Source organism: Oculina patagonica, chromosome 12 (genome assembly GCF_052425735.1).
Source record: "Oculina patagonica isolate OP01 chromosome 12, crgOcupat, whole genome shotgun sequence".
Taxonomy (NCBI): Eukaryota; Metazoa; Cnidaria; class Anthozoa; order Scleractinia; family Oculinidae; genus Oculina; species Oculina patagonica.
The window spans coordinates 20,472,771-20,486,677 of NC_135769.1; the positions used below are offsets into that span (position 1 = coordinate 20,472,771).

The 13,907-nt window shown below is 38.1% G+C and overlaps 2 protein-coding genes across 2 annotated transcripts; one reads left to right on the forward strand and one right to left on the reverse strand.

The window, feature by feature from the left end:
- The first annotated feature begins 3,958 nt into the window (after positions 1-3,958).
- On the forward strand, positions 3,959-10,140 carry LOC144633966 (uncharacterized). The gene is made up of 3 exons (XM_078492900.1): positions 3,959-4,421; positions 7,212-7,317; positions 7,964-10,140. Exons 1-3 carry the CDS (start codon positions 4,228-4,230, stop codon positions 9,254-9,256), a joined length of 1,593 nt encoding a protein of 530 aa, XP_078349026.1. The 5' UTR covers positions 3,959-4,227; the 3' UTR covers positions 9,257-10,140.
- Positions 10,141-11,186: 1,046 nt separating this feature from the next.
- Positions 11,187-12,074, reverse strand: LOC144633474 (uncharacterized). The gene has a single exon (XM_078492335.1). The coding sequence runs from the start codon at positions 12,072-12,074 to the stop codon at positions 11,298-11,300; it is 777 nt and encodes a 258-aa protein (XP_078348461.1). The 3' UTR covers positions 11,187-11,297.
- Positions 12,075-13,907: the final 1,833 nt, after the last annotated feature.

Genomic DNA, 13,907 nt, shown 5'->3' on the forward strand with positions numbered 1-13,907 from the left:
AAATATTATCTTATCCCGGTAATGGGTGTGCAATATTACAATCATTTTTCCTCTTCTGCGTGGAAGGAGTGACTGGGATCTCTAAGCTTGATTTTAATTGTTCCCGAAATAGCGAGTGAATTTTGTACTTTTAAATTGTTAATTGCAATTTTTGCATTGAGATATTTTAGACCCAATAAATTTGATTATGAGACAGCTCAGAAGCCGATGGGGTAAGTAAGTAAGTAACTCTAAGTAAACAAGCAAGGAAAGAAGGATGGAAGGAATGAAAGAAGTAAGATAGGTAGGTAGGTAGGTAGGTAGGTAGGTAGGTAGGTAGGTAGGTAGGTACGTAGGTAAACGGTTTATCACCAGCTAAAAGTACTTAATATTCACAATTTAAGTATAATAAACTGCTACGTGCATTATGATATTGCTTTATTAAATAGTATAAAAAGTAGTATAGCAAAAAGTTTGTTTTTCAAGTATAATTCACGGCCGGTCAGCTTACTTAGCCTTTATGTTTTCCAAGTTGTTGCTCTCGCCCCATGCAGTCCGGAGACTAAGTACCTTTTTGCACTCAGCTGAGCCCGCAGTTTTAGCAGCAATGTTACTAAGCAACATACACATGCACACGAAACATTTTTAATGATTTCGAAGCTAACAATCACACAGCGGAAAGCGACAGCACGATGAAGCTCTTCCATATAGGCAAGCAAAGCGTGCGAATAGAACCTTTAGCTTCGCGGAGTCGAGGCGTATTGATCTCCGGGAGTCAGAGCTTCGAAGATGTGGATTGCAGTTCGTCGGAAAATTTTCAAGATTTTAAGATTATCTGATCTCTTAGAAAATGATCAAGACGACTTCGATGTCTTCTTCAGTATTGCGACTCTCAGTTGTGCGGCAAAACTCAAATTTTCTACGAATGAGCTTAAACTTAGAGCAGAGAGTACAGTATGGAGCCCAGTTCTCGGCCGGGTCCAGTTCTCGGCCACTTTGTGTTTAACGCGTTTTTTCACACTCCAGTTGAATTGAAAGAAAAAGTTATTTCCTTCAAACGATAGACTGATTCATGTGCTTTAACTATCTTGAGTAATTCAGCTTTCTGCTTTTAATAGTTAACTTTTTGTTGAACCGTTTTATTTTTTGGTCTTAATTTACTTCGAAATTTTTTCTTGCAACGTTTGCGTATTTGCCAGTTCTCGGCCACCCTGCTCGCTATCACAGCTTAGCGCTTGGTTTTTAATATAATTTCATCTGCTGCTGCCAGAATGAAAAAATAAATGTTTTAAAAATAAAGTTCAATCTTATCTCTAAGCTTTGAGCTGACTCTTGTCTTGTCTATTATTTCTACAACACCTAACTCTTTCAAGACCTTTTCACTGCAAAATAAACCATCTAAATGCACGGGTCACACAATTCGGTTTTGCCAGAACCTGCACAGAGGCAACTAGGCGCCTTAAAAACCTTCTTTTCTAAAGTAAAACAAAGCCTCATAAAAATAATTTGGGATCGATATAACATAAATAAGTTTACAGAGTGATTTTATGACTGTGAAAATTAATTGAGCATTTTTTACAGATAATTACGCAAAAGCTTTTTAGTGGCCGAGAACTGGGCCAAGGTGGCCGAGAACTGGGCCCACAAATGGAGCTTTTATTTTTGTTATTGCTCGGGCAAATTAATTTTTGACCGGTCGATAGCTTTACAACAAAAAGCTGAATAATGTAGCTAGCTCTGGGAGAAATTTCAAGTTCCTGGGGTTCTTCTGAGGTAAGAAATACAAGTTTACGTCAAAAGTGGCCGAGAACTGGGCCCCATACTGTACTTAAGGTCGCGGGGGATACCTACAGCATGAATAAATTCATGAAGGGAAATTTTGCTTGACCTGCATCTTTTAAAACGCTTATTTCTCAGCTGTTATGGGTGCGATTAAGCTCAAATTTTACACAAACACAAAGAAATGATGAAAGATTGTGAATGTCATCTTTTGTTTGGTAGATTGCATTTAATGGCGATGTTATAGCCACGTTAGTGCCAAATTGGGAAAAACATGATTTTGTGGCAGAGTTTGTGGAACGAGTAGGAGACAGCACACTGTGATCTTGTCAAAAACTAATCAGTCAATACCTCTAGAGTGTCATAACAGAAGCGGATTTTTTAATTTAAAGTTTGCCAGCAAGTTACGGCGATTTAAGTGCGCAAATTTGAATTTAATGTCTTCTACCTCTTTCTAAAAGCGCTATTTTAAAATTCCGCTTCTGTTATGACACACTTCAGTATTCATAGTTTACCTATCTGCAGTGGCAAGTCATGAAGTTCTGTATCCGTGCTGTATTCTCTGCCACAAAATTGTCGGAAAAGTCCAAACTTTGAGATTTCCGAAGGTGTCCCGACATAAATACGATCATTTTGCCAAGGAGAGATGTAATTAAGGTAATTATATTCCACGCTTTTATGGTGAGAACAATGCGTTTTTAATTAAATAGGACACGATTGTTTATGCCGAATATTTTTGTGATTACTCTGAGTTGCAGAAATATTCAAATTTAGATGAAAATAAGCTCAAACACTTCCTACAAACTATATGAACGAATATCGCTAAGTGTTGTTTTAAACTGGTTAAAATACATGTATCAAAGAAACAGGGATTTTTTACAAATCACGCGCACGCGCCCATATTTTTGTCAAGTCATAAATATCTCGTAAAGTTGTCGATGTCAGTCGTTGTACTTCGTGCATACGCCTAAAATAAATGCATAATGATGAGCCTAAGGTGTCCCCCGCGACCTTAAATAATATAAAATGATGTACTTGGGGACTCGGTATACAACTTGGCAATGTTAAAAACAAATTTACATGTATAAAACTGCCTGCTTTATTAGTCTTAACAGTGTGTTTCGAGTCACTTTATTTCGAAATAAATTGAATATTTTTCAGTGCTTGACTCATTATTTACTATCAATTTAATGTGAAACCGATCGACTTTGATGTGCCGGCATTTTGTGGTAAGATACATTTCTGTCGTTTAAGACGTCTTTATGAAGCATAAGATTTAAGCGGGAAAGGATTTAAGAACCCTAGTTTTCTATTTAATTAGAAATTCCCCATTCCAATAAAAGAAGGTGTGAAGAAAAAAATGCAAATTTCAGGAGATTATTTTAGGTGAATTTGTAGTTTTATTTATTGAATGTAGATCGGTAGAGGAGATAAGCACAAGCTGAACAAATACTCCACAACAAGTAGTGTATTCCTAGTTCGAATTTATTTACATTTCTTTGACGGAAGTGGGGCCGATTGTTTGTTCTCTTGGTCAAGTCTTTACATAAAATCTTGAAGTGATTACTTTCTTTCTCTTTAAATTCTTAAGTACGAGTACACAAAAAGAGTTTCATTACACTGATAGGCCAATCGTTTCTCGTATCGGCAATATTTGAGGCAAGATTTTCTAATGAAGTTCCTTTTGAGTCTTTGTTAGAAACGCCAATGCGTCCGCAAATAACCTTTATCGCTTATCACCCAAACTCGGCAACAAAAGTAATAAATTAAAAGAAGAGATAGACCCCCTTTATCAGGTTTTGACTAAATGCGTTCTAAACATGTCTGTATCTGCAATCGTTTCAGCAATCAACATAATAAATAATAGTTTTTTTGTGTTTTAAAAGAACTGTAGTTATTTACGATCTCCAGCAGATTTCCACATACGACTTTCGTTTACAACAATAGAAAAACGGATAGTCATTTATTTTATTTAAATCCCAAATGAGTTGTAATATTTCCGAGGAACTGCTATGATCAAACACGCCGTCCAGTTAAAATGCAGATGCTTTATCAATATGACACTACAACAGATAATGACCTATTCTTCCTTTTCACTCGCGACCAATTCTGATTTAAAGTGGAAATGTCAAATAATGAAGTTTACTTTAGTCTACGCTGACTTTAAGTGTCATTCGCGCTGAGACATACATACACACACTTTGGATCGCATGCGACTCTAATACGCGATCGGCCCCGAGGATATAAACAGTTCTAAAAAGGCTGCCTTTGCCGGTCAATACTGAGCTTTTCTTGATCAAAAGATCATACGTGCTAAATATAAACAGAAAAAAAGAAAACACTTTTTTTACGAAGCTTAAATGTGAACAAGCAACAAACGCAGTTTTAAATTTGAAAAGCTCGCCGGTTGTGTTGGTCTGACATTTTCTAAAACTCAACGCAAAGAATTCACAAACGGCGACGAATTCAATGTCTTCTGCTTCTTACATTGTTAAATCGCTGCTTACTCGGGTGATTTTTGCTGGTCACATAATTGTGTCGGTGTGGTGGGTCGTACAAGTCACACTTGATGAAAGGTTGTGGTATCTGGCCTTCTTCGAAGGACTTCTTTTCTTGGAAACATTGTTCTCCGTGTTTTACAGGAGAGGACAGGAGTATAAATGGTAAGACAGAGTCCTACTGTATGTTTTCACTATTTTCACTGTAGCCTTTACTGTAAAAGGAAAACCTTATCTTAATATGATTTTAGTTGTTTTATTCCATCCATCTAGGTGATGTTTCGTAATCCGTAAGAATCCAGCGCATTCGTTTATAAATTTGCGCATAAAATGAAAGGACAAATTAAATGGCAGAATTATTTGATATCACAAACTTCATGCCCCATTACTAAGTGGAGATTACAATCTACTCCGAACCTGGGAAAAATTTAAAACTCTGCAAAATTTCCCGGCCACACACAAACTTCACGAAAGGAAATTTATTTTGATACATTTTAAGTAAAAACGGAAAGACAAGACTTTCTGTCAGCGATCAGTTTGCTGCATATACTTTGCAATTAGCTTTGTATGTTGCATTTTATTGACTGGGAAACTTTGCAGTTTATTACTCTTATATTAATAGTCAAACAGCGCATTTTGTCTTTCAAGTTTGAGCTCATGCACAGATAATTGACAAGCTCCGAAATAAAATGGGTGTGAGGTCGTTGTTAACAAAGCTTTTAGATACCGGATTCTGGCAAAAAAAGAAAGGAAAAACGTAAACCTAAAAGTAAACCATTTGAAGTTTTAATAGTAAACCATTTCAAGTCCAACGGGGTAAATAGTTCCAAGTTTCATACCCGCTCGGAAATTCTCTCTTGACAAAACGAAAAATTTTCATGTTCCATATTTGCATGAAAAGCCTTCTTAATTTCAACCATTGTTTGTCCCGGATACAAAAATTGTCTTGAGTACAATTTTTCTGCAGGTGTTTTTGAGCAAAGTGCAGTATATGAAATCTCAAAATATCACTTAATTTTCCTGAGCTTTCAGTCGGGATTAAATGAGTCTTTTGTCTGTCGCGTTGAGAGCATCTAAAAAAAGCTATAAAATTACACACGTTTTTTCATGTCTTAAGAGGAAGATCACTCAGGTAATCATTAGGTTTTGCTGATGACCATATATTGCTCATAACTACGATCGAGGAAAGGAATAAAAAAAAAATATTTCACCCTGATGAAAAATGTTTTAGTTTCGTCGGAAATATAGTTTTTCTACCCATTTTCAAAATAAAATTGGAGCAATAGGAGCAGCCTTCTGGTTCATACAAGCTAAAGCACAATTGATAGAACTATTCCTTAAATGAGGCGGTAAAAATGAGTTGTTTCATTTGCTGCTAAGTTAGTATAGAGTTTGACTTGATGTTTACACGAAATCGCTACAAAGTTTGGACAACACACGTTCCAGTTCAACATAATTATTCTTACATCGAGGTACACATACAGCCCTCAGAAAACGTTGTACAGGCCTAGCACAACAAATACCAGCACGTAGCGAATTATCTTTTTTTAAAGGAAAGCAAATCTACCCGATCTTATCAAGCTTTCAAAAGAGTTCAAATTCTATGTCAATCGAGTTTTCAGATTTGTCACGGAAAGAAGTGGATCGGCTTTAAAACCACGTCCTTTAATTAAAATTATGTTTTATTGAATAACATTTATGATATTCATGCATTCAACGGTGATTTTTATTACACGAATTAGTGTCGCCATAAAAAAGGAGATCAATAAACGAGCAAAACTTCTAAAGAAAAGATTGCTCCCACTGCTATCGAGTGAAAAACGAACTTTCTCCCCATCACATTCACCCGGCTTTCTGTTTTTAATAATGTTTACTTTTTCCGGGTAATTAAAAAAGAATAAATAAAGAAATGACTCTTAAAAAGTGGAAACTCAGATTTCAAATGCTCTTCTCCAGGTGTTTACATCATATATCTATCTAGGATTTCGTTCTGACTACAAAACAATATAACTGAGGTCTGAAAACAAATAATCAAGTTTCTTGTAAAAACAGCACTTTGATGGCTTCTCTGCGGGAGATTAATATTTGATTTTATTTCCAACTGTGAAACTCTATTTTGCCCACTTTATCTCAATACGGTTAATCATTCGATCCCTTTCTGCAGAAAATGCATCGTTAATTAAGTCATGTATTGCCAAGTCAGACATTTAAACACGGAAATTTAACAATATTTTTACGGCAACAATTTCTGACTCAGCGACTATTTTCAAAACAAAGGCGTCAAATAGAACGTTTTAGAACTTGTCAGAATTGGCCTTATTGCCAAAACCGTAGTATTTCTTCCTATTTTATTTTGACTTCTCATGTTTGCGGCTTTACACAGTGCCTCGGGTCATGCAATATAACTTCAACTCCTTCTTAATTAAAACCAGAATTATCGAAAACTTGTAGCTCTCACAAGCACTTGATAAATTAATTATTTTATTTGATAAAGGTCTTCGAGAACTCTTGGTATTTGTAAATTCATATTTTTTTTTTTTTTTCAATAAAAAAAATGAAAATATTTACCTTTCTACTGATTTCCTCACCGCGCAAACAGTTTGCCTGGAATTGATATAACCGAGTCAGGTTTTAGCGTTTGTTTTGTGTTTTCAAGCTTTTAAAGTTGAAATTAAAATTTACCGCTTGCAGCCGCGCGAACAACATCACAAAAGCCGTTCATCGGCAAATTGTCGTTAAACTAGTCGAGGAGTTTCCAAATTTATCAACCAATCAAAAGCTAGCTCGAGTGCACACGAGTACCCCGAAAGTTGCCACGACAGTATGGCGCATGTGTCGTGTTGCTTAGCAGCTTCCGTGACGAAAACCGCGGGCTCAGGTAATTCTTGGTAGCAATATTTCCCCGTCTCTGTCTATCTCTCACTTGTAATTAAGGTTTGTCTTCTTTCTGATCAGGTTTTCTCCATCAATCTTCTGTCATCTGGCTGGAATCATTCCCTGTACCTGGATTCTTGAGTTTCACCTTTTGGAGGCGCGTAAAAATGGCACCTCAACAAACAATGTAAGGAATCCTGCAAGTATCGTGTAAATTAACTAACAAGTAGATTCCTAAGATGGAACATGAGCCGGTGTTTGAGAGCCCCCTCCCCATCCCCCATCCTCATACCAATGTAGTCTCACTGAGCAGTATGGTGAACAATATGATGTGAGATAAGTCTTTTGATATACCACAACATTGAATAACGGGATAGGGGAGAAGAAAATTGAATAAGGGGAAGGGAGGAGGAAAATAGGAAACCTTCCCAACAATTTTGTTTGTGTTTGACGGATATCGTAGCAAGACCTTTTGCATTGAACGTGAAAGTTGTGTTTACACTCATGGGTGTACTATATCTATTGTTCTATTGCAAAATATTACGTAATGTTGCAATTTTTTTCTCAATTTCTCCCGGTTCCTGCCACCTTGGGAAACCTTCCCGCCCTCCCTTCTCCCGCCTACCGTACCCCTCCCGCTTCCTATTCTCCTGGGCTTCCGCCCCCCTGCCCTGCTCCCCCCCCCCCCCTAGGTCATTTACTAGGTACAAATGTGACAGACATCCTAGTTAATGCTAGGATCAGCAATGTCGATAGCGCGTTCTTTGAGGAGACGAGGAAAAGAAAGGTGGTAAATAAATGGTACATAACAGATTTTGTTGTTGTCTTTACAGCTCAACTCAGACGTTTTTATTGTATCAGCCGAGAGATGGACAGACTTAATACAACAGACCACCATGCTAATGATGATTCTCGGTCGCTGGCTTTTGCCCACAGTTCAAGGGATGACAAAGGACTCGCTCTCACAGCTTCTACTCGTCAACCTAGCCATGTGCGCAGACATCATTGAGTTCTTCGATATTCTAAAGCTGGGTTTCGTGAAGTCTTCATCAACTCTTATTGCGACGATTTTGTGTTTGTGGACTTGGAGTTTGATGCAGTTTCCGTTTAACACCATGTCGAAACTTGACGACGAAGAAGAAGGACCGAATGATCAAAAGCCGGCGAAAAATAACAAAACTACGCCGGGAAGAAGATCGATCGTTCCATATGGAGGAACTGATTTAGCTGCTCGCGAGCCGAACAGAGCTTCTATGACGTCATTGGACTTCAAGCAGGCCATAGCCGCAAAGAGAATATCACGTGATATTTTGCTGATGTCACACAATTATTCACGTGGATTACCACGTGGCTATTTGCCGGACTTTCGGCGCAATTCTTACCAGCCTCAAGTAGGCGAAACAAACGAGACCTTGAACAGTAATTCTGGGCCTGAAACGAGCCAAACACAAAATACCCAGGCCGAACCAGGCGCTTCGAATAGTCATTCGAGGGGGCCTGGGAGATTCTCACTCGATGTAGGACAAATGAGACCGAAGCGCACGACGGGACATATGACGACATCAATGACGTCACCGAATCTTCGTCTCGAGTTTAATGGCGGCAGAGACGAGATGATTCCTTTAAAAGAAAAAGTTGCCGCAAAACCCAGTTCCCCGGCAGCAGAGACATGCGTTGATATGAGTAACGAACCCGTGGAGGAAACAACCAAATCCCGAATCACAACAGAGCTTGTAGGAATCTTGATGTCTTTATTCATGCAAGACGGTCCATTTCTCACGTTCCGCTTATTCATAATCGCCCAATATCAAGCTTATGAGTACATGGTGATTTTCTTGACCGCTAAAAACGCGCTGGTCCTGGCACTACAAGTTTACCGCTTGTGTGTTCTGCACTGCACGTGTTACGACCACAGGGAAAACGACTTCTCGCCAGACAACGAAATCGACGCCAATTCTCGGTTGAAAAATGTACAGGTAGCAGTGGCACACGAGGGCAAGGAAGAATCTGACGACGGATCTTTCCACGCAGTTGGCTGGAACTTGTCAGGCAAATGGCGCAGGAGCTTTAAAAATCCGTTTTTCTATTCGCGCGCGTTCAATTTACAATCCCATTTGGCGCCATAAGGCACCGAGTTTTGAATTGTGAAATATGCCGGCAGGGATCGGGCGAGGTCGGACTCGTTCCCAGGTCTTCGTGATGGCGAACAACGTGAAGACCCTAGAAACTAACGTGATCTCATCAACATCAACCGTACCCAAAGTCCTCGTTCTTACTGCGCACGCTCGACGAATCTGGTTGTCGTTAACACGCAACGGAATCCACTGTACGGAAAAAGATGGTGGCTGTACATTTTACCACAATACCGTGCGAACCCAACACATCTAATAGGCCACAAATACAGCCACGTTTGTCCGAAATTCGTCCATGTACTAACAACAAATACCATGCAGGGTTGAATTTTTTAGAGCTTCTCTGTGCGTTTAATTTTTACAGTCTCGTAGGGCACAGGCAGAATAACAGTCAGAAGTAAATTTGCATTGAGACAAAATTGCAAGGAGACGGTCTATAACCTCTTAAAGGTTTAATTGCGCGCGTTTTTCTCTCGTTTTATGCTTGGAGATCTAAAATACGACCCATTGTTAATAAAACAGAATCAAAAGAAAATCATTTAACTGAGTGCAACACTCATTTCTTTTAGTTTAACGAAAACACTGTTTTGCTAGGGTCCTAGTGAGCCCCCGTCAGCTCCGAGGGTAAATAAATTTGATTGATTGATTGATTGATTGACTGGTACACAAAGGCTTTGGTTTGAAAAGAAGGTCGCTATCGAAAGTCACAACCAGCGAGGCTTTTACGATGAAAAGTTGGGGTTGAACAATAAAATGAACTGAGCCTGGCATTGACTATTTAAAAATTACTTTTCAATTAATTACTGTAATTAAGAGGTTCAGTAGGCTTTTCAAAATGTGTACAGAGTGCAATAGTAGAGTAGTTTAATAAAAACAATTGCAAGATGAGCAAAGCGTTCAGTTGTTTAACACGCGAGAGGGAAAAGTTAATCTGTGCAAAGACTAGAGTAAAAGTTGAACTTATTCGAGATTGAACTGACTAAAAAACAGCGAAAGGCTCACAGTAATACAACCTTGTACAATAATAACAGACTGCTGACTCAATATACACACAACAAGCAATAATCCCGGAAAACAATAGAGACGACTTAACATAGTTAAACGAAATTTCCATTAAAGGATCAAAGTTTTTCGGGGTTCATTTAGTTTAATTTGTCGTTAGCGTCTGCAACTCAAGGCGCTCAGTTTATTAAGGGACTCGTCAACAAAACAGATTTAATATACTCCTGCACTTTTTTATTTAACAATATCACCATCTCTGGAATTGCAAGCTTTAATAATAATGGTTTATTTACAAATATAAACAAAGGCCGCTCATGTCTAAAATATGCACACGCGTTAAAAAAAGTTCTTGTATATTATTTGTACATTCTACAAGCTATACAAAAACTAAAAGCGAATAGATTCTACAAGCTATACAAAAGCTAAATACATTTCTCCTATTTATTCTATAGCGTTCTAGTATAGTATTTATTGAGTGCTTACTGTCGGTTCTGTGTTAATTGTATGTGTGTGTACCGACCTAAAGTTGTATTAATATAATTATTTGTAAATCTGGCTGCCTGCCCTTTTTAACTCTCTAGTTATTTCAGATAGCCAGGCCCCTCGTTTACATAAAATATTTCTATGCGAGATAAAGCTTGTTGTTGTGTGTTGTTAAAAGAATATATATTATGTAACCAGTTTTACAGACTGATTTTAAAAAGGGACCGATTTTTTAATTAAATTAAAAAATTTAAAAAAATTTTATATAAAAAAAAAAAAAATATTATAATTATATACTTTACTTATTGGGGGGGTTAACAAATTGACTAGCTATGGGTTCAAAACACAAGTCTTTCATGAAGACTGACGGCTAGTGTTGTCTTTGTTTTTCTGTAGCTTAAATAGAAAAGAAAAATACTTTTTATCAACTACGTAACAATCAGTCCTAGCCTAACTTTTTCAAATTCAAAAGGCTGTTTGGAAGCTGTTTACTGATTTGGAGCAAAAATGTTCTGAAGTCAATCCATTTTCGTATGTTATGTTGAATTCATTACACAACACTCTTTCTTCTAGCATTTCTAAGATATCGACAATACTTTAAGTCTTTGGTGTCATTTAGCTCTCCACTTGTTTTCCTCTCAAACTCTACTAGAGGCTTTTCAAAATTCCTCGTGGATAGCTTGGCTGGTTGCATTTGATGAATGGGTGGAAAGCGAACGGATGGCGGTATACGTATCGGCTCTTCGTCATCATCATCATTATCAAAAATTGAAGTCCTTCTACTCGACGACTCTTCTTCCAAAGGGTTCAGAAAAGTTTTTGAAACTTCCGATAGCCGAGATTTGCCGTTCATGATTTCGTTCGCCCTCTGAAGATCTAAAAGCGACAGACTTGCTCGTCTTCGAAAAACTCGCTTCTTCTCCGAACTAATGGTTGCAGTCTGCGCTGAAGAATCGCTCGAGACAGAGAGTCGTCTTTGGCGTGATTTTTCTGATTTCTCCAACCATGTTTGCTTCATGGCTTCCTCGTGTTCCACGCTAAAACTCATCGATCGCCTTCTTGGTGTAGTTGCTGTGGATACAGTGTCTGCGGAAATTTGAAAATTTCCACTGGTTCCTTTTAATTTTTCTTGATACTTCAGCATTTCGCTCTTGTCTTTTTCCATTTTACTCTCAGCAAAGCCTTGAATTTTGTCGAGAGAGTCTTTCACTTTCGCCCAGTTGCTTGTAAGTTGATTGTTCTGAACGGAAAGCCTTCGGTTCAGCTTTCGTTGAAGCAAGAGTGGTTCTTGCGCCAGTTGACTGTTTAGCTCAGCTGCTCTATTCATGTCGGACCCTCACAAAATAACAAAACTGAGAATACAGTGAATCTCTTGAATATAAATTTCGTGGTGCTACATCGGCTTTTTTACCGGCGAAACAAGTTCGTAATACAGTCAGAGCCGGCTTCATTTACCTTTTTATTGCCCAAAGAACAACGTTAGAAAAGATATATTTTCATGCAAATTTAACTTAATGACCGCTTTGTTTTCAAGCTCTAAAGCTGTTAAGAAGAAGTGTTAACGAGATAAAAAGAGGGCAGGACGCTAGCGAATGTTATTCAAATCGAGAGAAAGCTAACAGATGATTGAACAAAGCCGGGGCCGTGGCTTGGTTGCTATTTTTGGCTTTTACACAAGGCACTTAAACAAAAAGTGCTAAGCCTTTTTATTTTCCTTCAGTTTTCATCTCGCACCAAAAACCAACCAACCAACCACCTATTAACAACTTTTAAAACAACCCTCACCTATATATTTCAGAATTCCTTTCCAGAAGTAGAAATTGCATATTCTTTAGTATTAATTAATGAAATTACATGTTGTGTTTTTCGCCGCCGCTATGTCGTGGATTTAATTCACAAAAGGTTCTTGATAATTACAGTAATTTGAATTACACTAGATTTGTGCTAATTAGGACCAAATCGGACCAAAACATGCAAGAGTTGGCCGCAAACGTTCTCGCCGATTGTTAACAAAGAAAGTTTCGTCTGACTTATACACTTTAAAGTTACAATTGAGCATTATTGTGTTTGTGTTTCACGTTATGTGTTGTTAAAAATGTAATTTTTCGTTTATTTGTGTTTGCCGTTGTTTCCTTCAGGTCTCTTAAATGGTGCTTAAAACAAATTGCTCCGATATAGGACCGCGCATTTATATTTCCCATTACTGTGTACATCTGTACATTACACATGTACATTACAAACGACGCGAGCGTACTTAAAACCCGGGGGTGGGGGAACCTCCCTATATAAAGCGGACTTAATAGAAAGGCTGTAAGTATCTTCTTAGTTCCTTGCCCCCTGGTGGGGGATAGGGCCGGAGGCTGTAGGTATAAATATAGGACCACGCTTAGCTTTTATATTTCCCATCATTGTGTACATCTGTACATTACAAACGACGCGAGCATCTTTAAAACCCGGGGGTGGGAGAACCTCCCTATATATAGTTGACTTAAAAGGAAAGCTGTAGGTATAGATATACCGTATTTATTCGATTAGCGCCCAACCTCGAATAATTATAAGCGCCCACCTCGAATAAGCGCCCACCCTGAAGGTAGAAAAAGTTAATAAGCGCCCAGCCTCGAATAACCGCCCACCCCCACCCCTCTAAATTGAGGGCACAAGAGGAATTTTAATTATTTTGAAGTTGAGATTAAAATTGACTAACTACTATAAAAAGACTATCCCGAAAACCGAGTTTTTTTAGCTTTTTTGCTGAAACTTTTTAATGAATATTTAATTTCAGCTTTCGTAAAATTGTAGTTTTCTTGCAAAATAAACGTGCTACTTGCTTAAAATGGTGAAAATTTAATAAGCGCCCAGCCTCGAATAAGCGCCCACCCTCAAGGTCCAAAAATTTAATAAGCGCCCAGGGCGGTAAACGATATACGGTAAATATAGGACCACGCTTAAGCTTTTATATTTCCCATCATTTGTACATCTGTACATTACAAATGTACATTACAAACGACGCGAGCATCCTTAAAACCCGGGGGGGGGGGACCTCCCTATATATAGTGGACTTAATAGAAAGGCTGTAGGTATAAGTATAAATATAGGACCACGCGTTTATATTTCCCAACATTGTGTACATCTGTACATTACGAACGACGCGAGCGTACTT

Excerpts from the sequence above, each read along its gene's own strand:
- LOC144633474 (XM_078492335.1), bottom strand. The coding sequence starts at position 12,074 with ATGAATAGAGCAGCTGAGCTAAACAGTCAACTGGCGCAAGAACCACTC.
- LOC144633966 (XM_078492900.1), top strand. The coding sequence starts at position 4,228 with ATGTCTTCTGCTTCTTACATTGTTAAATCGCTGCTTACTCGGGTGATT. Across the intron at positions 4,422-7,211 it reads AGAGGACAGGAGTATAAATG|GTTTTCTCCATCAATCTTCT; the intron begins GTAAGACAGAGT and ends CTTTCTGATCAG. Across the intron at positions 7,318-7,963 it reads ATGGCACCTCAACAAACAAT|CTCAACTCAGACGTTTTTAT; the intron begins GTAAGGAATCCT and ends TTGTCTTTACAG.